The 26,768-nt window shown below is 50.8% G+C and overlaps 1 protein-coding gene across 2 annotated transcripts in view; it reads right to left on the bottom strand.

The window, feature by feature from the left end:
- Positions 1 to 13,312: 13,312 nt before the first annotated feature.
- GALNT17 (polypeptide N-acetylgalactosaminyltransferase 17) overlaps positions 13,313 to 26,768 on the bottom strand; it is a 214,300-nt gene continuing 200,844 nt past the window's right edge. For both annotated transcript variants that reach the window (XM_077787478.2, XM_085557121.1), the window contains 4 exons: positions 23,782 to 23,919; positions 21,712 to 21,807; positions 16,676 to 16,843; positions 13,313 to 16,130 (listed from right to left, as the gene is read on the bottom strand). In XM_077787478.2, the coding sequence (XP_077643604.1) occupies positions 16,002 to 16,130; positions 16,676 to 16,843; positions 21,712 to 21,807; positions 23,782 to 23,919 (531 nt within the window). In that variant the 3' untranslated portion in view covers positions 13,313 to 16,001. The remainder of the gene's footprint in view (positions 16,131 to 16,675; positions 16,844 to 21,711; positions 21,808 to 23,781; positions 23,920 to 26,768) is intronic.

Below are 26,768 nucleotides of genomic sequence, written 5' to 3'. Positions count from 1 at the left end.
CTGGCCCAGGCTGAAGGACTGCCTGGAAAGTTGTCTCCTGTGGCTCGGAGGTGTCCAGGTGGATTAATGAGGTTCAGAGTAGGACAATAGCAGTGTTTACATGGACTAAGCTCTGTCCCTCGAAGCCCTTTAAAGCAATTCTTTCAGCTGCTGAAGTATTGATTACAAAGGTCGGGAATGACTTCCACTGCTACAAACGCTCTCTAAAGAGTTTCAGACAAAGATCAGCACAAATCCAGAGTTTCTGCTTTGGACTCCCAGCCAGTATCTGTGGGAGCCAGGGGAGCGTGGAGATGCCAGGGGAAGGACAGGGTGACCCATCCACAGCCCTTGGCACAGAGGGACTTTCTCAAATGCCATTTCCACCAGGGCAGGTTGGGGCCGGATGTGAGGAAAAATTTCTTCAGTGGTCTTCAGTTTCTAGAGGAAAGAAAGCAACGACTGCCCACAGCACCAGAAAGATGTGGAATTAATTCTGTTGGAATGAATCCAGGAGAGGCCATGGAGATGCTCCAGGAGCTGGAGCCCCTCTGGAGCCAGGCTGGGAGAGCTGGGACTCTTCAGAAGAGACATGAAAAGGTTTTAGAGAGACCTCAGAGCCCCTTCCAGTGCTGAAAGGGGCTCCAGGAGAGCTGGAGAGGGACTGGGGACAGGGGATGGAGGGACAGGACACAGGGAATGGCTCCCACTGCCAGAGGGCAGGGATGGATGGGAGATTGGGCAGGAATTGTTCCCTGGGAAGGTGGGGAGGGGCTGGGATGGAATTCCCAGAGCAGCTGTGGCTGCCCCTGGATCCCTGGCAGTGCCCAAGGCCAGGCTGGACAGGGCTGGGAGCAGCCTGGGACAGTGGGAGGTGTCCCTGCCATGGCAGGGGTGGCACTGGGTGGGATTTAAGATCCCTCCAATCCAAACCACCCCATCCCAGGATCCTGTGTTAGCAGGAATGTGTTTATCCTCCTAAGGAGGTTGTGGGCACAGAATGAGCTCCTCTTGGCTGGGAAAGGGGAAAAAGCTGAAAATTGGACACTTGATCCCAGCCACTGGAGACACCCTGAGCACTGAGGAGGAACAACCTCACCACAGCTGCGTTGGTGCATCCCTGAAAAATTTGGTTTCCCCCTAGTTTGAAGAGTTCCCACAGCACCTCAGCTTTCCCACAGCTGCTGGGAAATTTGGGGATTTCACCCCAAAGAGCCCATCCCAGCAGCCAGGGGTGTGTTGATGATCTCACCTGGGAGAGGACGAGACCTTTCCTCCCCAGCTCCCTCCTGGATGCATTTTCCAACTGGATCTTGGGTTTTTTTTTCCTTCGGTTCCTGGGGACCTCTCGTGGTGGGAAGTAAAACCACGTTTATTTGGGAAGGGCAGGAGAGGTCCCGGCTGGATGAACGGCTCCAAGAAAGAAAGTTTGGGATCAGAAAGCAGGAGAGGAGATATTCCCAGAGAGCAGCGGCTGAGCCCCCCTGTGCCAGGTGAGCTCCCTGCAGGTGCCAGGGGGTGACTCCTGGTTTTGCAGCACAAATGCACAAGGCTGGAGCTGCAGGGGTGCCAGGCCAGCTGTGCCATCCTTGGAAGCCAGCAGGAACCCCCAGGAATTGGATTCTGATGTTGTTTCCTTGCAGGAGCCTCCCTGGGGAAGCAGAGCCTGTGGCTGTGCACAGCTGGAATTCTTTGTGCTGCTTGCTGGTGTTTTTGACCCTCCTGTCCCGTAAATCCCATAAACATCTCTGCTGGATGTTTAATTTGAAGCTTTTTTTCAGCAGGGAAAAGCTCCAGACCTTGTGGGAAATGGATTTGTAGAGAATTTTAAAAGTTTAATAGAAGGTTCACGTAGTGTGCATTTGTATGTAAACCTTGAGATTAGAAATCCTGACTCAGAAATATTATAAAATAGGAGAAATATTTTAAAAATAGGAGAAATATTATAAAAATAGGAGAAATATTATAAAATATTATCGAGAGAAATGGAATTAGAAATAAGTTTCAGAAGACAGTTTTATAAATACGACTAGATATTTTAGAGAAATAGAGCTATAAAAGATGTATTGTAGTAAGACTTATAAACAGTAATTTTAGATAATTAGTTTTAAAGTATTTACAACACAGTGTAACAAAAGTTGATAGGCTGAGAAACACTTATAATGTATTATAATTGAGAAATAGTTTTTGATTGTGATAGTGTAAATTATAACATTTGTTTTATTTTATTTCTATGAGACTAAAAATAGAAAAGAAGTTTTTAAAACACACTTTTTGTTGTTGTTGTTGTTATGAAGTGTTATTTTTAACACTTTAATTACCTTTATTTTTTGTTTTTTGGCTTAATCTGACAGAGCTGAGCTGTCAGTGAGTGGGGGCTGCTCCACCTCTCCTGCGGCTCCCAGTTCCTGAGCCTGGAGTTGGGCGAGGTCAGGCCTGAGACCCCAGATCAGGCAGCTGCTCCCCACAGGCACTAGGGGGGCAGGCTGGACATGGCAGGAATTGCTTCCTGGAAAGGCTCTGGAAGGGGCTGCCCAGGGAAAGGTTCTTCCCCAGAGGGTGCTGGCACTGCCCAGGGAATGGGCACAGCCCCGAGGCTGCCAGAGCTCCAGGGATGCCCAGGCTGGGATTGCTGGGGTGTCCTGAGGCCAGGAGCTGCACTGATGATCCCTGGGGATCCCACCCAGCTCAGGAAATTCTGTGATCTACAAGGACTTTCTGACTATGAAAAAGTTCTAAAGTGATTGAAAGGTGTTTTGGTTTTTTTTTTTTTTCCAAATGGATGCTCCTGCTCAGCACCTCCAGCACAGCTCAGGTTGGGGATGCCCCTTCCTTGCCCCTGGAATTGCCCACCTTGGCCCCAAGCGGGTCCCAGCACCGGGAGGTGCTGCTGAAGGCAAAGCCCCTTCAAGCAGCCCCAAGACCCCTCCCTGCCATGCAAAGCTTTCAAAGTGAAGCTCCAACCCCAGCCCAGCCCCACGCCCTCTGCTCCTCTCTCATTCCCAAGGGTTGGATAATTACCAGCTGCAGAGGAAATCCAGATTTTCCTGGGGTTTGTCCCTGAGCCACAGGACAGGATCATCCCTCTGCATGCTCCAGAGGTGTTTGTTTTGGGATTTCCAGGCCTTTTGCCCCAGGGGCTCTTCCCAAAGGGCAGATTCATAATTCCTCCCTTCTTGTTCCTCCTCCTGGGTTCCTTTTCCCCCTTTTTGAAGCCCTCCCTTGTCACTTGTGGTGTGCAGAGATGTCTCTAATAAAGAGTTACCAAGAGTTCAGGCAGAGTTCTGGAAATTCACAGCATTTCCATGCTGGAAAAGTCCAAGGCTCTCAAGACCCAGGAATTCCCAGTGCTGATGATTTTGCAGCTTGCACAGCACCGGGTCACCTCTGGCTGCCCAGATTCCTGTTTTCCTGTCCCTCGTGTCCCACCACTGAGTTCTCAGAGGTCAGGCTTTCCTCCTTTCCCATTATTGCAGATGAGACAGGCAGGACACGGAGATTTTGGAATCCTGAGGAAACCATGAGGATGCTCTGAGCCTGCTGGCAGGGCTGGGGCTGGAGTGGGGAAGGCTCCAGAGAGACCTCAGAGCCTGTTCCAGGGCCTAAAGGGGGTTCATAAAAAAGAGAGAAAAGGACTTTTGACATGGACAGATACTGACAGGACAAAGGGGAACAGATTTAAATGAAAAAAGGAGAGATTTAAATTAGATCTTGGGAAGAAATTGATCTGGTGAGACAGGGAAGGCCCTGGCACAGGATGCCTGGGCACAGCCTCCAGCTCTGTGCCCCCTCCAGCTGGGTTGGACAAAAACATTTTGAAACCTTTAGCAAAGGTTTAAAAGCTCAGCCTGCCCTGGTAAAGCTGCACCTAAAGCCACGCTCCCAGCAGGGGCTGCTCTGGGGGGAGCCTCATCCAAAAGTCATTTTTGGCCCCATTTGGGAATTGCCAGCCCCATAGGGATGTCCTGGGCTTTGCCATCCCCCTGTGACAGCCCTGCAGACCTGCCGGGCTGTTTGGTTTTCAGGCACAAGGTGGCAGTGAGGGAGCAGCTGTCCTTTCCCTTTCCCTTTTCCCTTTTCCCTTTTCCCTTTTCCCTTTTCCCTTTTCCCTTTCCCCTTTCCCCTTTCCCCTTTCCCCTTTCCCTTTTCCCTTTCCCTTTCCCTTTCCCTTTCCCTTTCCCTTTCCCTTTCCCTTTCCCCTTTCCCTTTCCCTTTCCCTTTCCCTTTCCCTTTCCCCTTCCCCTTTCCCCTTTCCCTTTCCCCTTTCCCTTTCCCTTTCCCTTTCCCTTTCCCTTTCCCTTTCCCTTTCCCTTTCCCTTTCCCTTTCCCTTTCCCTTTCCCTTTCCCCTTCCCCTTTCCCCTTTCCCCTTTCCCTTTCCCTTTCCCTTTCCCTTTCCCTTTCCCTTTCCCTTTCCCCTTTCCCCTTGCCCCTTTCCCCTTGCCTCATCCCTGGCCAGCACAGCCCAGCCTGGGCAGGCTCCCGGTGTCCCCCATCCTTAAACCCCAAATCCCACCGCACAGGTTCAACTCTTGCAGCTGGCGTTTCTGACTGGTTTGGGGGAGGTTTCACTGGTTTAAACTGAGTTATTTTCTGCCTGCCAGCACCTCAGTGTTTCCCTCTAGCAGGGTTGCAGTGCTCTGAGCACTGTCCTGGGGCACGGGCCACCAGCACCTGCCCGGGGCCACCTGGGAGAGGGAACAGCCCTGGGGCCCTGGCAGGGATGGGGACACTCAGGAGCCTCCTGCAGAGAGGACAGAGAGTGGATTTGGGAGGACAGCAGTACCTGTGCAACCTCCCAGGTGAGAGTTTGGCAGAGGTGAGGGCTGTAGAGGGAATATGAAGCACAGCAGGTGTTTAGAGATCCCCGTGGCTCAAGGGGATGCAGGGCAAGGGGACAACCCCAAATGCAGCAAGGAATAAAGCACCCACCTCCTCCCTGGCTCTCCAGGGGACTCCAGGGTGGGAAGTGAGGTGAACACGTTGCTCACAGGCTTCTCCTTGGGGCAGGACCAGCTCTGCCCTGCTCCAGGAGCATTCCCAAATGCCCTTCCCAGCTCCCATCCCTCCCTTCAGGTGCTGCCGCTCCATCACTCCCAGCCTGTCAGAATCTGAGGTATTGATGATCCCTGGATTGTAAAAAGTCTCTGTCTGTCAGCCCCGCTGCCAAAGCAGAAGTCATAACTCATCTGTGCTGGTTTCAGGGTTGTTTATTCTGTTTATCTCTCACATGTTCTGCTGCCCTGCCCAGCTCTGTCCTGCAGGGCAGCGTGTGGGGCTCTGCCCTCAGTGGGATGTTACAAACATTAAATACCAGAAACTCCCTGGGCTGCATTTACAAGAACGTGCCAATATCTGTCACCTACGTTGGGCAGTGTGTCCCCAGCCTGAACCAACAGAAAAATGCCAACACCACAGTGAGACATGGAGGGCATGAAGAAGGAGAAAAAGGACAGGGCACACCCAATTTCCTCCATCTTGTCCCCTTTGAATCCCTAATCTAGAATCCTAAAATTTTACTTTTGCACCGGTGCCACACTTAATTATTACTGATATCAAACACTCAGAGCTGGTAATTCATCCTGTAAGATTGAAAACTCTTTTCCATGGACAGAGATCACAGCCAGTGTCTCTGGGGGCTCTGTCCAGGGGGTTCCTGACTCCTGCCAGGATCCCAGAGCTTCCAGGGCAGCCAGAGGGAAGCCCTGGATTCCCACACCAGCCCAGGAGCACCCGCCCAGCCCAGGTCTGTCGTGATAAACACCCGGAGCTGAGGCAGGCAGGGGAGCTGGGAAATAACACTCCTGAACTGTTTTAAACACTGCTGAGAGGAGCAGGAGCCTCGCAGGCAGTTTTCCAGCCCAGTGGTTCCAACAAGCTCGTGGTGTGTTTACACACAAATAACAATAATTAAAGCAAACTCAGCAGAACCCTGGGTGCTCCCACCGCATCACAAGCAGGAAAATAAAACTCTCTGGAAAACAATCACACCTTTCCCGTGCTGCTCAGAGTCTCACACGGGTCCAGGCATTGAGCGAGGCGTTCTAGGATGCAGTTACACAGCTGAACTGACCCCACATCTCCAAGGAGCAGGCTGCCCATGGAATGGGCACAGCCCTGATGCTGCCACAGCTCCAGGGATGCCCAGGCTGGGATTGTTGGGGTGTCTGTTGAAGGCTGGGAGCTGCACTGCTGATCCCTGGGGGTCCCTTCCAGGGTACTCTGTGGTTCCAGGAAAACTTCATCCCTCTTGCCCAGGATGGGAGCAGGAGGAAATTTGGCTGGGTCTCCTCAAGGAGCAGGAGCAGCATTTTTGGCTGGATGTGTCCCAGTGCAGCCCAACAGCAAAATCACAGAGAAACAGGGGAGTGGATTACTTTCCATCATTTCCTACACAAACTCGTGGGGTGGGGGAAACCCCTCCATAAAACATGAAAAGCAGCTGGTTGATCCCCAGGTTTTAAGGTTTAAAGGCTCAGGTAATAAATATGTTTTACTTCCTGCCTCTTCCTGGGGAAATTTGGAACACTATGGGCCCCTCATTCCATGGGCCATCAAATACCAGAATAAATCTCACAGACTCCATTTTCTTCATGGTGGAAAAAGCCCCTCCTTTATTCACATAACTGGTTTTTATACAGTTTTACAGACCTCGAGTGGGACTCCAATTAGTCAGGAGCTTTCTCACTAATTACTTTATTGGTCAGTAACAAGTTGTTGCCCTGAATTGATTGGTCACTCCAAGCCCCAGTGTGTACGTGCAGGAAAAGTTGTTTGTGAGAGATAGTTTTCATTTTCCTATCTGACAGTGTAAAACCAGTTTCTACAGGTGCTGTTCCTGGTTTTTACCCAGGAACAGATTGTTGTGTCAATGAACTGCTCACACCAGGATTGCTTTAACACGGGAACTTGCAAAGCCTGACAAGGCCAGCCACTGAAATAACAGAGCAGACCTGATTTTTATGAGGTCTTTTTCTTATAATTTTTCTACCTTACTGCAACAATCAAATATTAAAGTAAATTTTAAACAGCATTTTTCCCTCCTCACCCTGCAACTCCAACTCTTCTGTAATTCCTGTCAGACTGAGAAGTGAATCCCCCTCTCTGCCTGCTGCTGTTGCTGTTCCCTGGAAAAGGAAATTGGTGCTAACAGGGATGGGTGAGAGTTGGGAGAAGATTTCAGGCTGCATTTCCTTCTCCCTGGCAGGACTGGTGAGCAGCCAGCTCCACATCCTGCCCCCAGCACGCTCCCCACGTTCTGGTTTTGGGATGTGCATCTCGGGAACGTCACGTTGTGAAAAACACGTTCACTCTCCGTTGAAAATGTAAAAAGTTATAATAAAGGACAATAGGAAACAAGGACCACAGAGCAAAGGTTATTATGACCAGGTGCATCTTGGCGTCCTGTTATCTTAAATACCTTTTAATTCCATCAGCCTGCTGCATATTCATAGACTCTTATGCATATCCATAAGCTAGTTTGCATTTTCCAGGAATATGTATTTACATGGCCCCTCCTCGGGTCTGCCTTGTTAGAGTATTTGTGTTTTTTGGTTGGGGTTTTGGCTCCTCTTTAGCACTTCCAGCTTGGTCCTGGCCCACGCTGCCTTCAGTCAGTGAGTGCTGATGGGTGGCACATCTGTCCAGGTGTTCTCATCCTGTGTCCATTGGATGTTATCCCATTCCAGCAGCATTTTAACACAAGTATATTTATATCAGCTATTGCACTAATCTTAATTAACAAGAGAAATAAAAGCGATATCTTTAGAACAAAGTTACTTTAGTATCACACATATAAAATCCATTTTAACGTTTGTGAAAAGCCAATATTATCGTGTGTATCTATAACAATGTTCTGCCGTTGTCGGCGCTCGCTCAGCCAGCAGCTGATTAATCTGCAATCACTGTTAGATATCCATCAAAGGCCCGAGGAGAGGGCCCGGCGCTATTGAAGCAGTTTAACCACTGATGGCATTGCAATTATCTCGCTATCAACTGCAACAAAGCAGCTCGGCAGGAGCTGCTCCGCTTAAACACGGGAGGTCAAGGGAATTACCCGAGCAGCGGGAGAGGAGTGCCGATAATTAATGGCATTTATAATTGATCCTGGGGCCACTGGGTCACACACTCAGCAGCTGGATGGGCTCTTCCCAGAGAGGGTTTGGGATGGGTGAAGGCTCTGCACCAAACGTGGAGGCTTCCTGGCTCCAGGGGCTGAGGAATGATACTCCCAAAAAATTTAGAAGGTTTATTAAAACCTTATCAAAACTACAACAGAAGAGGGAATAGAGAAAATATTAAAGCAGATTTTTCCCACCATGTGCTCACCCACACAATGGAGGTTTCACCTTTTAACCCTTTACCCCTCCCAAAGTTCTGTCCATGGACTCCTTCTCTGTCCAGTGCTGGGATCACTTCTGACATCCTGACTGGGGCTCAGCTGTTGCCATGATAACAAGCCAACCTTCCCAAATATCCCAAACCCAGAGCACCCCTGATAACAACACAAGGGGGGTAAAACATAACTCTAAATCTATAAAACTTCTCCTAACATATATACAGGATATTTGCCTTTTAACTGTGAGTCAACCGTTGGCGTTTCTCATCTATCACAAGAGGTTGTGGATTTATTTCACATATATTGGAATGAAATTCCTCCCTTTGAGGGTGGTGAGGTGCTGGAATGGATTTCCCAGAGCAGCTGTGGCTGCCCCTGGATGCCTGGCAGAGCCCAAGGCCAGGCTGTGGGACAGTGGGAGGTGTCCCTGCCCGTGGCAGAGGGTGGCACTGGATGGGCTTTGAGGTCTCTGCCAGCCCAAACCACTCTGGGATTCTGTGATTCCACGATGACCAGAGGGTTCTGCTGGTTTGGGGCTGGGAAACACAGAGTTGTGGCTTGATCTTTTCTGGATCAGAAGAAACACAACACGGGAAAGAAGAACAGAAGGAAAGAACCCATCCAGCCTCCCTGTCAGGGCTGGGGAAGGGAGAAGGACTCAGGACCCACAAACCCCATTTCTGCCAGGGAGGACGGGGTGCCTGAGAAAGCAGTTCAGGACCAGATGGGATGAAAATCCCCCAGGAAGGGGCTGTGTTTGGGCATCCTGGGGACCGAGCAGCTGCCCAGCACCTCCCAACCCAGCCATGGTGGCAGGGCTGACCCTTCCCAGTTCCCTGTGCCGGGTCCAGCACCTTCCTCTGGCCAAAGCCAGCCCCATCCCAGAGGCAGCAGCCCAGGGATGAGCCCAGTGCTCATCTCCACCAAATCTGGCCTGATCCCTTCATTTCCCTTTCTTGATTCCCCCTTTACTGCCCCACATTTCCTGGTTTTTCCCCTGGAAGTCCCACCACCCCAGGGCACACCTGGGCAGGCATTTCTTCTGCTCATTCAGCTCAACAAGAACAGCATAAAAACCAATGGAACTTTGAGTTTGGTTTTTTTTTTTTCCTCATTAGAAAAAGAGACTATCCCAGCTTGTAGCAAATCCAGGTTGTAGCAAATCCACTTTGTCCCATCCCACGACCCAAAGGGATCATCCCTTTGTCTCCTGGATCTCCATGGGTGATCCAGACCCTGCACAGGCTCACCCCACACCTCAGAGAGACCTGTCCCCAAGCACCAGGGATTTCTGCTGCTTGAAACCAGGATCCACCCACTGTCTGCACCTACCCATGGCAGGGAGGGCTTGGAATCTGGAAAATCCAGGGCTTTGGCCATGGCATCCCCACTTGCCAGCCTGTGCCAAGGCACTGCAGCAGGATGGGCACCAGTTGCTGTCACGAGCTGTGCTAATGTTTCCTTCTTAGCAATAAAAAGAGAAAGAAAAAAGATCTGGATTTGGATTTTAGGCAGTTTGGTTAAAATTTAATCAAAGGCTGGTTTTCCACCCAAAGTGAGAATTCGGGGAGGGAAGCAGGAGGGGAGGAATCAAAGCACATACAAAGAACAAAACCATCAGGAGAGAGAAGAAAAAGGGGGAAACAAAGCAAGAAGAAAAGAAGAAGAGAGATGAAAAACAGGAAAGAATGAGAGAGTGTGAAAAAAAATCTGGAGTGGAAATAAGCAATCAAAAGGAATAACAAGGGAAAAGGAGCAAACAAAGGAAAACACACAGAGAATAAAGGAGCAAGAGGGGACAGGGATGGAGCAGACTCCTGCAGAGAACAAAGAGGGGATGTGAGGCAGCCCAAGACACAAAACTGAGACAAGACAGCACTGAAGACAAGGGGAAAGTGGAACAAAAATAGCACCAAAGTGGAAACATGAAGGGAGTGAAGGTCCCTGGGAGCTGACACTGGGCAGGGGGCAAAGCTGAGCCCGGGGCACCCACGGCTCCAGGGCTGCCCCTGCACTCCCAGCCAGGGGTGGGAGGGCATGGCCGGGGGGCAGAGGGAGCAGAGGACAGCAGAGCCCCACTGGGGCTGTCCCCTCCCCTCCCAGGCTTTCGGATGTTTAAAGGATTGTTTAAGTTTGGCAGTGCCAGGGGAGAGACCTCAGTCCTTCATCAAGTCAAGGGAAACTCAGGTTGGATATTAGGAAGAAGTTTTTTACAGAAAGGTGATAAAGTTCTGGAATGACTGCCTGGGGAGGTGGTGGAGTCCCCATCCCTGGGTGTGTTAACAAAGCCTGGATGTGGCACTGGGTGCCAGGGGTGAGTTGAGGTGTTGGGGCTGGGTTGGACTCAATGATCTTGAAGGTTTCTCCCAACCCAGTGATTCTGTGATTCTGTGAAATCATCCCAGTGTCCTTGGAAATCCAGCTGAGACTCCTTGTGGCCACAGAGCTGCAGGCACAACTTTCCCAGGCATTGCCCTGGGGAAGGCTCTGAGGAGATCAGAGAAAAGAATGAGAAATAATTCTTATCTTCACTTGTTGCGCCTGTTGCTGTGCACATGTGGAATGTGTTATGGAGATTTGTTTACCAAAGGGTGATTTCATAACTGGCGATGCTGTTTGGATTGAAGGATCAGTCTGGTCTGACTGTACTGAACTGGCTGTAAGGGTGTCCTGGTTTGTAAGATCAGCATGGATTCTATTTGCCATCTGTTGGAGGTGGGGCAGTTTTCTTATCTCTCCCAAGAACAATGTCTCCCTCCGGGGAGATATCTTCTGTTAATGGGCCATGGAATGACTCCCTGCGTGACTGGTAAAGTTCCATCAGCCCATGGTGAGATGCTCCACCCAGAGGGAGGAGCCAAGCATTCCTACCTGCATAAAATCAGCATTTTTGGGACACCAGGGCAGCCCTTCACTGGATTCCCAGAGGAGCAGCTTCTTCCCTGCTGGATCCCCAGAGGAAGACCAGGCCCAGCTACTCCATCCCCAGACCTCCAGAGAAAACTCCACCCTTCTACAGATCCCTGCTCCAGCAGCATTTCATCTGCCCCTCCAGGAGGAGCAGCCACCATTGAACTGGACTATCACCAACCCCCTGACTCCTCAGGGTGTCAGGTTTCTGACTCTATCACTAGTTTTGTTTGTACTAATTACAGTTTTTTTAATTTAGTTTTTCTCCTAGTAAAGAATGGTTACTCCCATTCCCATATCTTTGCCTGAGAGCCTTTTAATTTTGAAATTGTGGTAATTCGAAGGGAGGGGGTTTTACCTTTTCCATTTCACAGGAGGCTCTTGCCTTCCTTCACAGACTCCTGTCTTTTCAAACTAAGACAAAGGGTGATGAGTTTCTCAATTAGTACAGTATAATACAGCACAGTGCAATAAAGTGATGGATCAGCCTGCTGGAATCATGCAGTCAATGCCAATTATTCCCACGTTGGGGATGTCACATTAGGGTAACTCCTGATGGCCACAGATGTTTTTCCAGTCCCAGCCCAAGCAAGGATGGCTTCCCACCTGCGAGGAGGAGCTGCAGAGTTCCCAGGGCCTCCTTCCACCCTGGAGTGCTCAGCTCCGTGGCCATGAGCAGTGGATTTGTGCCCAAGCAGAGGCTTTGCCGTTGGGAGTCCATCAGTTCAACTTTCCATGTTGAAATGAGAGTTTTGTGTGATTTGAGGGCTTAGAGAGAACCTTCTGGACGTTCTGCTCTCTGCCCTGGGCAGCACAAAGCTCCTGCAGAGGAGGAGTCCCTGCTGCCTCCAGAGGGCTGTGGTCAATGGCTCAGAGTCCTGCTGGACATCAGTGACCAGTGGTGTCCTCAGGGTCAGATCTGGGGCCAGTGGTATTTAAATATCTTCATCAATGACACACGAAGGATCAAGGGCACCCTCAGCAGGTGACACCAAGCTGAGGGTGCAGTGACACCCCTGGAGGATGGGGCCATCCAGAGGGACCTGGACAGCTCCAGGAGTGGCCCTTGGGAATCTCAGGAAGTTTAAGAAGGCCAAGTTCAAGCTGGGGCAGCTCCCAGGATCCATCCAGGCAGGGATGAGCAGCCCTGGGAGAAAACCCTGGGGTTGCTGTGGGTGACACTGGACATGGCCCAGCCCTGAACCCCCGGCCCTGGGCTGGTCCCAGTGTGGGCAGCAGGGCAGGGATTGGGATTCTGCCCCTGTGCCCAGGTGAGACCCCACCTGCAGAGCTGCCCTGGCCCAGCACAGGAGGAGCTGGAGCTGCTGGAGGAGCCCAGAGGAGGCCCCAGGATGAGCAAGGATGGAGCAGCTCTGCTGGGAGCAAAGGCTGGGAGAGCTGGGAATGTTCACCTGGACAGGAGGAGATTTGGGGTCACCTTAACTGTGGTCTTGCAGGACCTGAATGAGCTACAGGAAAGATGGAGAGAGACTTGGGACAGGGGATGGAGGGACAGGACACAGGGAATGGCTCCCACTGCCCGAGGGCAGGGATAGGTGGGATATTGGGAAGGAATTGTTCCCTGGGAGGGTGGGCAGCCCTGGCACAGGTGCCCAGAGCAGCTGTGGCTGCCCCTGGATCCCTGGCAGTGCCCAAGGCCAGGCTGGACAGGGCTGGGAGCAGCCTGGGACAGTGGAAAGGCACTGGATGGGCTCTGATGTCCTTTCCAACCCCAACCACTCTGGGATTCCACGATTCCATCTGTTCTAAAGCAGATTGAGCCATTTTCCAACATGAATCTTACCCCTGGGGAAGCCCTGAGGGTGGGAAATGCCCCCCACAAGGGTTCCACAAGGTTTCCATCCCGTTCCATCCTGCCAGAGCCCAGCAGGGTTGGATGTGCCCCTGCCCAGGTGATGCCCACCTGGGTGCCCTCACCTGCCGTGCCCCACAGAGACCCTTCCCTCCACCAGGAAAGCACCAACCCGGTGCTCGGAACAGGGGTGGAAGGAATGGGTTCAAGGGGTGCCCCAAGCTCCAGAGCTCCAGGTGTCATTCAGGAACATTTAGGGACAGCCAGCCTGGGCTTGGGAATGCAAGTATTGCTTTATTGACCACATTACATCTCCTTCCAGCTTGTGGGGTGTAACTCTTACCCTGGTGAGTGGCAGCAGCAGGGGTGGATGGAATTACAGTTAATCTGTGCCCACCATCTCTCTTGAACTCTCCTTCATTTCCATTTCTTTTAAAGATGGAAGTTTTATTAAAACAGCAGCGCTTTGCTATTAAATGAGTTACAGAGAGGAATGGCTGCCTCTGTATCTCAGCAGCAGAGAATCTTTTGAAAATCACTCAAGAGGCAAGGCTCAAACCAGATATTTAATAAGAATCACTTGGAGATCACTTCTTAAAGCAATTAACAGATGATTAGAGATAAGCGAGATGCAACAACGAGACCCAGATCTCAGACAAGATTTCTCCCGGGGTCACTAACAGCGTCAGGACAGAACAGCAGAGCCAATTCCCACTTTTCAGCCTGATTTTGCTCCTGTTCCCAGCGGTTTGGAAGCTGGAGCAGGGAGAAGGGGCCAACGCCTCCCCAGGGCTCTGCCCCAGCTGAGGGTCCTGGAGCCAAGAGTTCATCTGCACCTTCCCTTCCCTGTGCCGAGCCAGGGGCTGCTGCTCCTCCTGGAGCACGAAGGAAAGGCAGAGCCTGAACTTTCCAAAGGATCCCAGAGCTCAGCAGCAGCAGGATCCTCGTGCCACCTGGCACAGGGACCACAGTGGCACCAGGGACAGCAGGGACTGGGACAGAGCCAGGCCCTCCTGGCCAGGGGCTCAGCACAGCCAGGATGGAGCCAGGGAGCAGCCACTGGTCCCATCCAGCCCTGCTGTGGGACCTCACCCACCACTGTGACATGGGACAAAAGCCATCTGCTGCCACCCTGGGCACTGGCAGGGCCTGAGCTGGGCTGAATTACAGCACAGGTGACATCCAGGGGCTGTCTGGCTGCTTATCCTGACCCACACAGTCTCTCCCTCCAGTATTTGCTCAGTTTAAGGGCGTTTCACCAGCTGGACCAGAGCTGTGGGGTCTCAAAACCCTCAGGGTGTCCTGGAGTCACCAGGAAATTGCTTCTCTTAGAAGGCAGCAACAAAGGCAAGGGGAGCTGGCTCATGCATCCACAGAGCTGTGGTCATTTTGGGTTTGGAAGTGCTCAAATTTATTACACAAGGGATGATGCAACAGCGAAAAAGAGAGCAAAATTCTACATTGACTCTCTACTCTGCAGGTCAGGACAACTAAGAGGTTTTACTTCATTAAGGGAGGCAAGGGAAAAAAAAATCAGAGACAGCCCCAGTGGTTGAGGGAGCCTTGTAAAGCCTAAATGAACAATCAGTCCTAGGTGATGCTAGCTGCTGCAGAAGGAACAATGAAATATCTGCTTCTGTTCAATAAATTACTAAAACATCAGTTATAAACCTGCTGCATGGCATTGGAACTTCAGCTCGTTAAACATCCAGGGAGCTTCATCCTGATGCAAATGGAAGACAGGCATGAGTGCTCTGCAGCAAAGGACTCTGTGCACATCCCAGCTTGGGAAACATATTTACACATCCATCTCATATATTAATCTATTTTAGTGCACCCTAGCCAGAGGGCAGCCAAAGAGGATTATTCTGGGAGAAGGACAGGAGATGGGCTGGTTTCTCCTCCCTGCTGAGCAAAGCCTGCGTCCACCCACCTACAGAATTCTGCAGGATCCTGTTTCCTGTCTCCAGGCAGGGCCCCAGGCAGAGGACTCCCAGGTGGATTTGGCAGCCAGGATTACTGTGAGCCAAAAATAAATCAGGTGAGATCCCTCCACCAGAGCAACAAACCTGAAGTGGCTTCAGGGCCAAGAATTTCAGCCAAGCTGCCATTTGTTGGTGCCTTGGCTTCCCTCCCTGTCCCTTCCCCAGCCCAGGAAGGGCTGCAGTGACTCTGGGGGGACCTTGGCCACGCCTGAGCAGGCAGGACAGGGGTGCTCAAGCCTCAGAGAACATTCCTGCTGTCACCCAGAAGGGCAGGCAGACACCCCAGGCCATTCCCAAGGTGCCCTTTGGGCTCTCCAAGGAGGGAGGTGCTTGGCCAGCAGTGCGTGGGTGATGGAGAGGGGGGCAACGGGAGGTCAGGGGGTTTATTCCACTGCATTGTTTTGGGTAACTTCTGTGATTAAGGGTTGGAAAGATCCCTGGGAGCTGCTGGGGGGGTGTTTTGCTTCTCCAAAACTCAGGGAAGGGGCTGCTGGATGCAGGGGCAGGAAAGGGAAAAGGGAACAAGGACCCAGCAAAACACCACATCCTTCAAACTCGGCTCCTCTGGGGGCTTGGAACCTTTTCCTCTCCCAAGTTCCTCAGTTTCCACACTTGCCAGGCAGGTCTGTCCAGGGTCGTGGTGCAAGCCTCCCCAGCCCTTTGGGAGAGCTTGGAGTTGTGTGGGAAAGCAGAAATTCCCTGTCAGTAAATGCTCGCAGACTGCTCCAGCAGGGAATGCGGCACCTCTTGGAGTGCTGGCCAGAGGGAACAGCTCTGAGGCAGCTCCACACAGCTGGGATCAGCTGGGGGAGACTCAAATACAGTAAAAATAAAGCCACAATTGCCCATCTCCCCCAGGTCCTCTCCCAGGAACACAAATAAAGCTGTGGTTGATATTCCATCCTTTCCAAAGGAGTCCAGGCGGATCAGTCCCCGTCAGCCGTGGCTCAAGTCACACTTCCCTGACTCTTTCAGCCTCTACTTGATGAAGTTTTTAATTGTCCACCTCTGCCCCGTGCAGCTGCGAAGGATCAGGTCAATGCCAGCCATGCCCCTGTTCTCCACCTCCAGGCACCGGCCCGTGCCCTTGTTCAGGATGGCTCCATTCTGCAGTGAGGGCAGGTGGGGAAAGATGGAAAAATGAAGATATTCATTGCCTGTGAAGCAAACCAGGACCAGGAGGGCACTGCTGGAAGGGGCACCCAGCTGGGTGGGAATGCAATGCAAACAATAAAAGAATCCCCCAAATAAATGGGCTGAGCATCCACTGTCCCTGACAGCCCCCAAGGGACACCTGTAACCTTTAAATCCTGCTGAGAAGAGGGACCCTTCTGTAAAAGCTGTATTATTCACACTCTGCTTTGGGACACAAGTGTCTGAATGAATTTCACTCTGCCTCCACAAGACACAAAGGAATCTGGAAGTCATTAGACATAACCAGATCCACCTTTCTGCTACCAGAGAGGAAAACTTTGATTAGAAATTATCCTGGTAATGATGCCCTGATCCCTCTTAACCCCCTCCCTCTGCCCCAGGACCTGGAATTCGCTGTGCCGTGGCACCGTTTCCCCTTTGTCCCAGGCTGGGCTGGGACAAAGGGCTCCAGGCTTGGGGACCCAGCAGAGGAGCCCCGAGGGCAGCCCCAGACACACCTGGATGAAGCTCCAGCGCTTGTGGAGGCTGCTCTTGACCTTGTCACAGTCCAGCAGCTGCGGGAAGCGGCTCTTGCCCGTGTCCACCAGGCAGCGCGTGTCGGGCAGCAGTGTGGTGGTGCCCAGGGCCCCCAGGTGCAGGAAGCCCTCCTTGGTGTATCGAGCCAGCTGGGGACAGAAAGGGGACAGCAGGGACACCCTCAGCACCTCAGAGCATCAGCACAGAGAGACAGGACGACACAGAGCCCCTGGGAGCTTTCTGTGGGGATGCACGGGGAAAGCAGAGCTGGATGTGGGGTTTTTCCCATCCTTTTATCCCTGCTTGGGTTTGTTTTTTTCCCAGCCTTTTATTCCCTGCTTGGGTTTGTTTTTTTCCAGATGCATATGAGGAATTGAGACAAGGGGTAGGAATAATCCCAAGCCTTAAAGCCCTGCTGGAGCAGACTCCTGCAGCCTCCTGGAGCGAGGTGGGATGGGGCAATGGATGGTTTTCCCTGGCTGGTCCTGCTGGCCCAGCTCCTGGCGTGCTGGGTGAGCCAGCCTTGGCTGGGCTGGTGCCTCTGGGTGCCTGGCACAGCCTCCAGGGCTCCAAGCAGGCAGCAGCACCAGAACTGGGATGGGAGCCTGGATCTGCTCTTAGGAAAGGTCCAGGATTCCAGGGCCATTCCCACAGGATCCAACTGCCCAGGGCTGCCAGGGGCTGCCAGGGGAGGCAGGATGGCAGCAGCAGGCAGGGGTGATGCCCTTGGGGACAGCAGGCACACAAAGGACTCCTCCATTTCATGGAATGACACCAAAATATTTCCCTAAACACATTGAAATTCTGGAGTGAGGAGAAAGGCACGCCAGTGTCCTGCCTTCTATAGTTCAAGGGAGAGATCTCCACAGCTGCTTGTTTAAATTATGAATCAGGCCATTATCCAGCAGACAAATAAGGAGGATTCAGCACGTTAATTAACTGAGCATATCTGTGACCCAGATGCCAGGGAAGAGGCAGTAAATCCCACTGGGAGTTTGGGTTATCTGGGCTGTAATAATTAAACACTGGAAATCAAGTTAAAACAATGTAACAGGGTTGGACTGCAGCTCATGACCCCAGACCCAGTCAGGGCTCCCTTGGGCTGGGCCTGGCTCTGCTCCCAGGTGCTGCTGGAGTTACACCTGGAGTGAAAATGCTGTGTACCAGAGCAGAAAATGTTCTGTATCTCCCTGACGTTCATTCTCCAGTTGCTCCCCACAGGAGGGGTCAGGAGCAGCCCAGACCTTGATCATAGAATCCCAGACTGGTTTGGGTTGGAATGGACATTAAATCCCACCCAGTGCCACCCCTGCCATGGCAGGGACACCTCCCACTGTCCCAGGCTGCTCCCAGCCCTGTCCAGCCTGGCCTTGGGCACTGCCAGGGATCCAGGGGCAGCCACAGCTGCTCTGGGCACCTGTGCCAGGGCCTGCCCACCCTCCCAGGAACAATTCCTGCCCAATATCCGACCCATCCCTGCCCTCTGGCAGTGGGAGCCATTCCCTTGTCCTGTTCCTCCATCCCTTGTCCCCAGTCCCTCTCCAGCTCTCCTGGAGCCCCTTTAGGTTCTGGAAAGGGCTCTGAGCTCTCCCTGGAGCTTCTCCTCTCCAGGGGAGCACCCCCAGCTCTGCCAGCCTTTCCTCACTGGAGAGGTTAATTCCAAGCCCTAATTCCTCTTCTGTTATTCTGCTCCTCTCCTGGCCCTAACACACCCTGGGACAGGACAAGAAGCAAGGGAAAGACCATGATAAAGGACCAAAGGAAAATGGTTTAAAACTATTCCCAAGCCAAGCATTTCAAAGTGGCTCAAACTGACGAGTTCTTTAACCAAAGCCACATCCCCAGGCAGAGGCACTGACTGACAGCCCCTGGAACAGCCTTCCATAAAACCTTCCATAAAATCCAGGAAACTGCAGCTGGCCACATTCCCACCTTCAGCTGTCCCTGGGGGGAATCCCGGGATCCCTGGGGCTGGAAAATCCCTCCCAGCCCATCCAGTCCCAGCTGTGCCTGATGCCCACCTTGTCCCCAGCCCAGAGCACTCAGTGCCACCTCCATTCATTCACTGGGCACCTCCAGGGATGGAGACTCCACTTCCAATGCCTGGCCACCCTTTCCAGGGAGGAATTTCCCCAAATCCACCCTGATCCTCCCCTGGCCCAGCCTGAGGCTGTTCCCTCTCCTCCTGTCCCTGTTCCCTGGAGCAGAGCCCGACCCCCCGGCTGTCCCCTCCTGTCAGGAGCTGTGCAGAGCCACAAGGTCCCCCTGAGCCTCCTTTTCTCCAGGCTGAGCCCCTTCCCAGCTGCCTCAGCTGCCTCAGGGCTGGGGCTGATCCCCCCTGGCAAAGCTGCACCTCCAATCCATCTCCCGTGGCTGTGATTTCTGGCTGGCTGCATCTCAGGGATGGCAGAAAGTTAATTAGACATCCCAGCACCTGGGAAATAAAAGCCTTGATGACCTTCATTGACTCTATTGGAAAATAATTTCAGGTTGTTTAGCTTCCCTTCTGCTCTGAGCAGAGCATCAATTAGCAGCCATGAGTTAAATGTTCAGGATTTGCCTTTTGCCACAATTTGATCTGATTAAAGGGTGCTGTTTCGTCACCCCTGCTCCTGCTGTGTCCCCCATGAGCTCAGTATTGATGGCTTTGTCCTCAGCTTCTACTGCTTAAATGGGCAAAACATATTTTATCCTATAATTAAATGAAATGCTCTGCTGGGTGAACATTATCTTAAGTTTTATAGCATTATAGTGCTTTCTATCACCTTAATATATCACCATAGCTGTGTCACTGCAATGAGCTATGGCTGCATTATTAGTGTAATACATCATTACAGCAAGGTGCTTCCATGAGGGATTGCCTCAAAGATGAAGCCATCAAGCAGGGGAAAAAATCCATCAGCAGCCTCAAGATAATTACAGGATAAAAGGATGATGATGGAATCTCATCATGATTTGACCTGGAAGTGAATGGAAGCAGAGAGAATGGAAAGATGAAGGGAAAATAAGAGAATAATCCCTAAATTTTTATTCGGTGGGGGATGAGTGAGTAAAGGCAAGATCTCACCTGCCTTCAGAGCCACCACTGAACTGCATCCAGGCTGAGCTGAAATCCATGGGCAGTCACAGGAGAGCAGAAATTTGGGACAGGACACGAAGTGTCCTTGAATGGCACCGATCCCTCCTGGCACACCCAACACTCCTTCTGGGGATCCACAGCCAGAGGGATGGGCTGGGACTGGATTTAGGAGGAGGGAGGGCTTCCAAGAAGACCCCTGGTGTGGCAGGAGCAGGAGGCATGGCCCTGCTGTCCCCAGGATGTGCCAGTGCCAGCAGGGAGCCCACAGCTGCCCCTCTCTCATTCCTGCCAAGGCTGGCAGTGAAACCATTCCTGTATTCTGGAATAAGGAGTGTCTGGGATGTCACAATGTCTGGGGTGGGCCCAGGATCAAGGAGAGAAGGGGGGATTTTAGGACACCACGTGTGCTTTGGGGTGTGAGCAACTCCAAAGGAGCTCAACAGTTCATTGTGGGGTTGCATGCACGTAAAAATAAATAAAAATTAAACATATATATGTGTATATATATATATATATATATATATATATATATCCAAACCAGAGTTTCCATTGCTTCTAATTCCATTCCCAGCCCTAAATTACAACCTGCAGCCCATTAATTAAACAGTTGTAGGGAAAGTCCAATTTCCTTCATGGTGCCATTTCAAAGCTTCTGCACGCACTGATAGCTCCTTAAAACCAGCATTTCCCAGGAGTTTCAACAATTGGATGTATCAGGAAACAAAGGAGCTGCCAAGAATTGGCTCTCAGCTGAAGAGGGAAGGGCTGATATGGAGAGGGAAGACCAAGAAGGATGAAATGGGCAAGCTCCAGGCAGCCAGAAAAATTTGACTTCAGAACCTCACGTAGGGAAAGAAAACATTGTTAAACTTAATCCCAATAACACCGAGGGGAAAATAAATAACCTGTTCTCAGCCATTCACCCTAAAGCCCAGGGTGAGCAGCTGTGGCAGCCCAATCCAGTTTCTCACACAATAATGCACTTTAGAGGCTCAGATTTCCAGCCACAAGGTGCAAAAGGCAGTTGGTGCCATTTAAAAAGAAAAAGAGAAAAATGGGGTTTTTGGGCAAGAGCAGGTTCTGTGTAGCAGGGACTCCATCAGCCCCAGGGACTGATCTTTGTTTAAGGCCGGGGTAACCCAAGGTGGGATTTTCTCCACCCCACAGCTGCTTCCCAGCTCCTCAAGTTCCCAGCTCAGGCTCAGATGAACTCTGGGATCACTTAGTCCAGGGTGACTGTGGAGTGAGAACAGGATTTTTATGCTTTCCCATTCCTTGAACTGTACATTTTGTTTTTAGCTGAAAATGAACCTCCTCGAGCCTGCTGGGCCCCAGATGCTCCAAAACTTTTAGTGAGGCAAAAGAAGTGCTGGAAAACCAATTCCAGCCAAGCTGAAATGGCTCATTACCACAGCACTGTTTTCTTTACCCCATTAGTCTGGGTTTATTCTGCTGGGTGGAAGAGAAGTAATCCTACAATGGGTTGGGTTGGAAGGAACGTTAAAGATAATCTTATTCCAACCTTCCATCCAACCTGGCCTTGGGAAGGAAATTCTCAGATTTATCCCTGCTTGGTTTTGTTTTTTTCCAGCCTTTTGTTCCCTGTTTGGGTTTGTTTTTTTTTTTATTCCCTTTTTGATTTGGTGTCCATCCATGATTATTGTTATCTTCCTTTGTCTGGAAGATTTGATTTTAAACTACAAATTTCATTTTTTTTTGCTGCAAATTGCAAAAATTTCAGCTTTCCAACGTTTTCAATTCACAAAGGTGAATTGAAAGCTTCCCTCAAGGCTTTTCCCTGCAGCTCTGGCAGGATGATGGGAATCCAGCAAACACTGCAGGGAAAAGCCCCGAGGTGTGTTTAACACTGCAGAGCCAAGGGCACAGCCCCAGGCTGTCCCCTCTGGTGCCACCTGGCCCTGGCAGTGCCAGCCTCACCTGGGGGCCCCAGCCATGGCACGGGTACAGGATTGCTGTGTGGTTCTCCTGCGGGCCCTGGTCCAGGCACACGTCCTTGGCCTTGTTGTTCCGCAGCTGGGAGGGGAAAAAGGGGCAGAGTTAAGGCACAAAAAGTGGCAGAATTATGGCAGAAAAAGGGGCAGAATTAAGGGACAAAGGGGGAGACTTGTGGCACAGAGGGGGCAGAGTTAAGGCACAAAAATGGTAGGATTATGGCAGAAAAAGGGCAGAGTTATGTCAGGAAAAGGGAAGAGTTAAGGGACAAAAGGGGCAGAGATGGCATAGAAGGGGCAGAATTAAGGCACAAAAAGTGGCAGAATTATGGCAGAAAAGGGGGCAGAATTAAGGGACAAAGGGGGAGACTTGTGGCACAGAATGGGGCAGAGTTAAGGCACAAAAATGGCAGGATTATGGCAGAAAAAGGACAGAGTTATGGCAGGAAAAGGGAAGAGTTAAGGGACAAAAGGGGCAGAGTTAAGGCAAAAAAAATTGGCACAATTATGGCAGAAAAAAGGCAGAGTTAGGGCACAAAAATGGCAGAAAAAGGGTGGAAAAAAAGGCAGAGTTATGGCATAAAAGGGGCAGAGTTTTGGCATAAAAGGGGGAGAGCTGCGACAGAAAAAGGGCAGAGTTAAGGCAAAAAAAATGGCACAATTATGGCAGAAAAAGGGAAGAGTTAAGGGACAAAAGGGGCGGAGATGGCATAGAAGGGGCAGAATTAAGGCACAAAAAGTGGCAGAATTATGGCAGAAAAAGGGCAGAGTTAAGGCACAAAAAATTGCAGAAAAAAGGTGGGGAAAGGGCAGAATCATGGCATAAAAGGGGCAGAGTTATGGCACAGAAGGGGCAGAGTTAAGGCACAAAAAAAGGCACAATTACGGCAGAAAAAGGGCAGAGTTAGGGCACAAAAAATGGCAGAATTATGGCACAAAAGGGGCAGAGTTATGGCACAAAAGGGGCAGAGTTATGGCACAAAAGAGGCAGAGTTATGGCACAAAAGGGACAGAGTTATGGCCCTCTCTTATCAGAAAGAAGCAGGAAATGGATGCTCAGCCCTCTCTACCCTCTGTAGCTCTCACTGCTGTATCACCAGGAATAATCAGGAAAAGAAAACTTGCAGATCACTAAACCTTTCTGTAAATCCAAGGCTAATGATGACTGGTTTTGTATCATAATCCCCATTCCAAGGAGCAGCATCCCTGGCCACAGCTGGTTCTGTGTTTGGTCATGGTGGTGGGGACAAAGGCAGGTTTAGGCTGCCAGAAATCAATGTAGAACCCCTCAGATTTCAGTGAAATCTCAAAGTGCTCAACAAGGAAGGGAAAAAAGCCCAACTCGAACAAAGATCACCTTGGAATCATCAGATCCTTGTTCCAGCTGGGCTTTTTTTTACCCCAAACCATCCTGAAATTTCATTTTCTATGAAAACAGGATTTTTTTGGGAGGTTTTAGCTTGAAGGCCCTAAGTAACTTTGGTAACAAATCTTTCCTAAAATGAATAACCCATCTGGAGTGCCCAGGCTTTGAGAAGCTTACTCCAAGTGCCACTAGTCCATCAATTCCATTGCAGCAGAGTATTTGTTATTAAAAGTTCCCATAAATGACTCTTTTCTGTATTCCCAGAATGGTTTGAAAGCCAACAGAGATTGAATTAAGTCCCCTCATGTTATCTTGTCCTTAAGCTGTTGTGACAAGGCACTGAATCCTCCAGAGACCTTGTCAGGAATCAGGCTGAGTTCAAGTCACAGGGTTTTAGAAGATGCCTGTGTATTAAAAATACAAATAGAGCTGCTTAATCCAATGGAGTCGATAGGAAATATGGATAATTTCTGTCAATTCACTAAATGATGTATTAACATCTTTTACTTTATACAGTCAAGATCAGCAACAAATCCCCAAACTGGTTTTTAGAAGAAACTGGGAGCAAATTTATGCAAATTTAGGTAATTACACATAAAAAGTCAATTTTGATTCAGACTCCTCTCCTTTGAGGCTGTTTCTCATCAGGGACTGTAAATATTAGCAGGCTGAGCTAAGGGACTAAATTACCTCTCCATAAGCAATGGTGTTGTTGTATCTCCTCATTTCTGGATAAACATGGTCCAGGTACCACTGGAAATTTTTACACTTCAGGCTCTTCCTCAAGGCTTTCCTCTCAGAAACATCCCCAATGTCAATCCCTGGATTCTGAAAAACAACAACAGGACATCACTGAACGGTCACATTTCCAAAAAAAGGTACAATGAAAGTATTTCCCAGAGCTTTGAGATCCTTTTCAAACTGCCTGTGGCTGAGTAATTCCAGGAATTCTGGGATGTGTGTCCGGGGCCAAAATCATCAGAAGGAAGATGTGGGTTCCAGAGGGGGGACACCAACTTCTCTGCTGGTGCTGGACAGGCCCCTGGGGATAATTGACAAAAGAGGAGCCAAAGGGAGAAGAAAAGGTTTGGAGGAAGGTTGGGAAGTGCAGTGAAACTGGGAGTCTTCTCCCGATTCTCCTGGGTTTGGATCCATCTGATCTGTATTTTTAGACAAGGTATTTTTAAAAGATTGCTCCTCCTGTTTGGGTTCCTGAGGCACAGGTTTAGCAGCAAGTGGATATCAGGATTTAAAAGATGGAAATGCAGACCCTTCCTGGGCACTGAGCACCAAACCTTTTCCCTGAGCCCACTGAGACACAGCCCAGAGGAAGGGAGGGGTAAAAGGTGTAAAATAAATGGGAAAAGAATGAAGGAAAAAGAGAAAAGTTTAAGATTCAAATATAGCAGAGGCACACAGCTGAGAATAAAGGATAAAAATTGCATGAGAAGAAAAGCTGAGGCTGAACCTCAGCAAAAGCTCTTGGCAATTTGGGCAGTTCCAGGGTGGAATGGTCTCCCTGGAGACATGGCAGAGCCCCACTGCTCTGCAGACAAAGCTGTCCCTGAGGAACAGCCCAGCAGGAGCTGGGAGCAGGGCTGGAGAGCTGCCCCCCTTTGTTCCACCAGGGCATTTGGGGAGCTAAGGGAAGCCAAAGGGAGCAGCTCCTTCTTCCTACAGGCCTGGGCTTCCACTCTGGTCAGCTCCTGCTCTTGTCTTTCCCAGAGATCATTAAGCACAACTGGGAAAGCAATTTTCCATTACAATGCTTGTAATGATCTCCTAATGAATTATTCACTCTGCTTTAGAAGAGACAGCGTTTCAATGTGCCCCTGGTAGCTGAGAGGTAAAAATAAAGATGATTATTCAGTGGAGAGGGGCAGGACAGGCTGAGATCTGAGATGGGAGTGGGTGAGGTGGGGCCCAGAGCTGCCAGGCAGCACCTGGGATGGGCAGGGCAGGGCTTTGCCTTGACATCACAAAATAATCCAGTGCACAGCCATAAAACCTCCCCCTCCCAACAAGGCTTCCCTCAAATTAAATCTTGATTTGATTGGGCAAAGACCAGTATGAAAATCTCAAATGGATTTTGGGGGACCCAGACCTGCTGGAAAGACTACATAAAAATCTCAAGCTGATTTTGGGTCACCCAGGCCTGTTCCCACCCCGTGTGCTGATCCACGTGATGCTGCCTTTTGCAAGCACAGGATGGATTTTAATTCTTTCTGCAATGCTCCCAGTCTGTTCCTGAGCAGGAGAATGATGCCTCACCTCTAAAAAGGAATCAGCCCAAGGATCAGGACTTCTCATCCCTGCCCATGAGCACTTGGATCTTGAAGCCTCTTTTTAAGATCCCCAAATTCCCTCAGTCCTGGAGGCAGCTCCCGCTCTCCCAGCCCCTGGAGTGGTGCCTGTCAGAGCCAGAGCCCTCCTGCAGCTCCCTGGGAAAGCAGCTTTCCTTTCCATCTCTATTCCTGTATTTCCTGCTATTTTTGTACCACCTGGCTCTGGTCTCCCACCCCCAGGACCACAAACCTGCAGCTCCTGCCCCTTCCCAGGCTGTTCCCAATGCAGCACAAAGCTGTGACTGCTGTCCCCAGGTGTCACCTTCCCTCTGCAAGCTGCAGCAGCAGCTCAGGATTTTGTGCTTTCCAGTTTTTCCAGAGGCCTGCAGCAGACTCCAGCTGGGGGTGCTCCCTCAGCAGCTCCAGGACTCAGCAGCTCTTTGAGCCTTGGCCAAGCAGGAATATTTTGTGCTCATTTGTAGCACCCAGTGGGGCTGGACACTTGTGGCACCAGTCTGACCTCCCAGGGAAAGGAGCAGCCCCCAGTGCTCATTCAGCTGCTCATCCCACCCATGACCCAGGGGCATCCCTGCCTCCCCTGCCCACCTCCCTGGCAGTGCCAGTGCAGGAATGGGGCATGGATCCTGCCAGCGCTGCTCCAGGCAGGGCTTGGAGCCAGGAACCAGGAGATGCTCTTGGCTTCCAAGATCAGACACAACCTGCAGGGAGGGCAGAGCCCCAGCAGCAGCAGAAATCCCTCCTGGAGCCTGAGGAGCTTTCCCAAAAGTGCAGGCAGTGATTCCTGTGCAGGATGTGTCCCTGGACATGCTCACCTGGTGGAACCTTGTGGTTTTCCAGAGTTTCACCGAGCTGTGACGTGGCAGGATTTACACCAAAATTAATGTGTCAGATCTGAGAAAACCTGACCATTTCTGGGCAGAAATCAAAGGAACCACCAAAACTTTTTAAGGAGAAGGTTTAAGAGCAAGGGAATCCCTCCTGTGAGCCACCAACCTCCAATCCTTTACCTTTAAACTTTCCAGCACTGGGAAAACAAACAGCCCCAGCCCCTGGGGAGCCCTGGGAGGGATCTGTGTCCATGAGCTGGGAACCTGAGCTGGGCTGGAAGGGACACAGGAGCAAAGCTGAGGCACCAAGGATGCTGTAATCTGTCTGCAGACAGACTCCACCTGCAGAGCAGCGTCAGGACATCCCCCACGCTGGGTGAACACTCAGGAACAGGGGAGATGGACACCACAGTTGTCGTGGTTTGACGTGGAAGTGAATTTTCTCAAGAAGCTGGGGTCAAACCAAGCAGTGTCACGCTTGGATATTGGCACCTGGAGTGACCACTGAAGGCTGGACACATTTCTGAGAACACAGGGGTTAAAA

This window comes from Lonchura striata, chromosome 19 (genome assembly GCF_050655825.1).
Source record: "Lonchura striata isolate lonStrDom1 chromosome 19, ASM5065582v1, whole genome shotgun sequence".
Taxonomy (NCBI): domain Eukaryota; kingdom Metazoa; phylum Chordata; class Aves; order Passeriformes; family Estrildidae; genus Lonchura; species Lonchura striata.
Note: the sequence above shows the minus strand (reverse complement) of the source record. Positions and strands in the feature narration are given on the sequence as shown.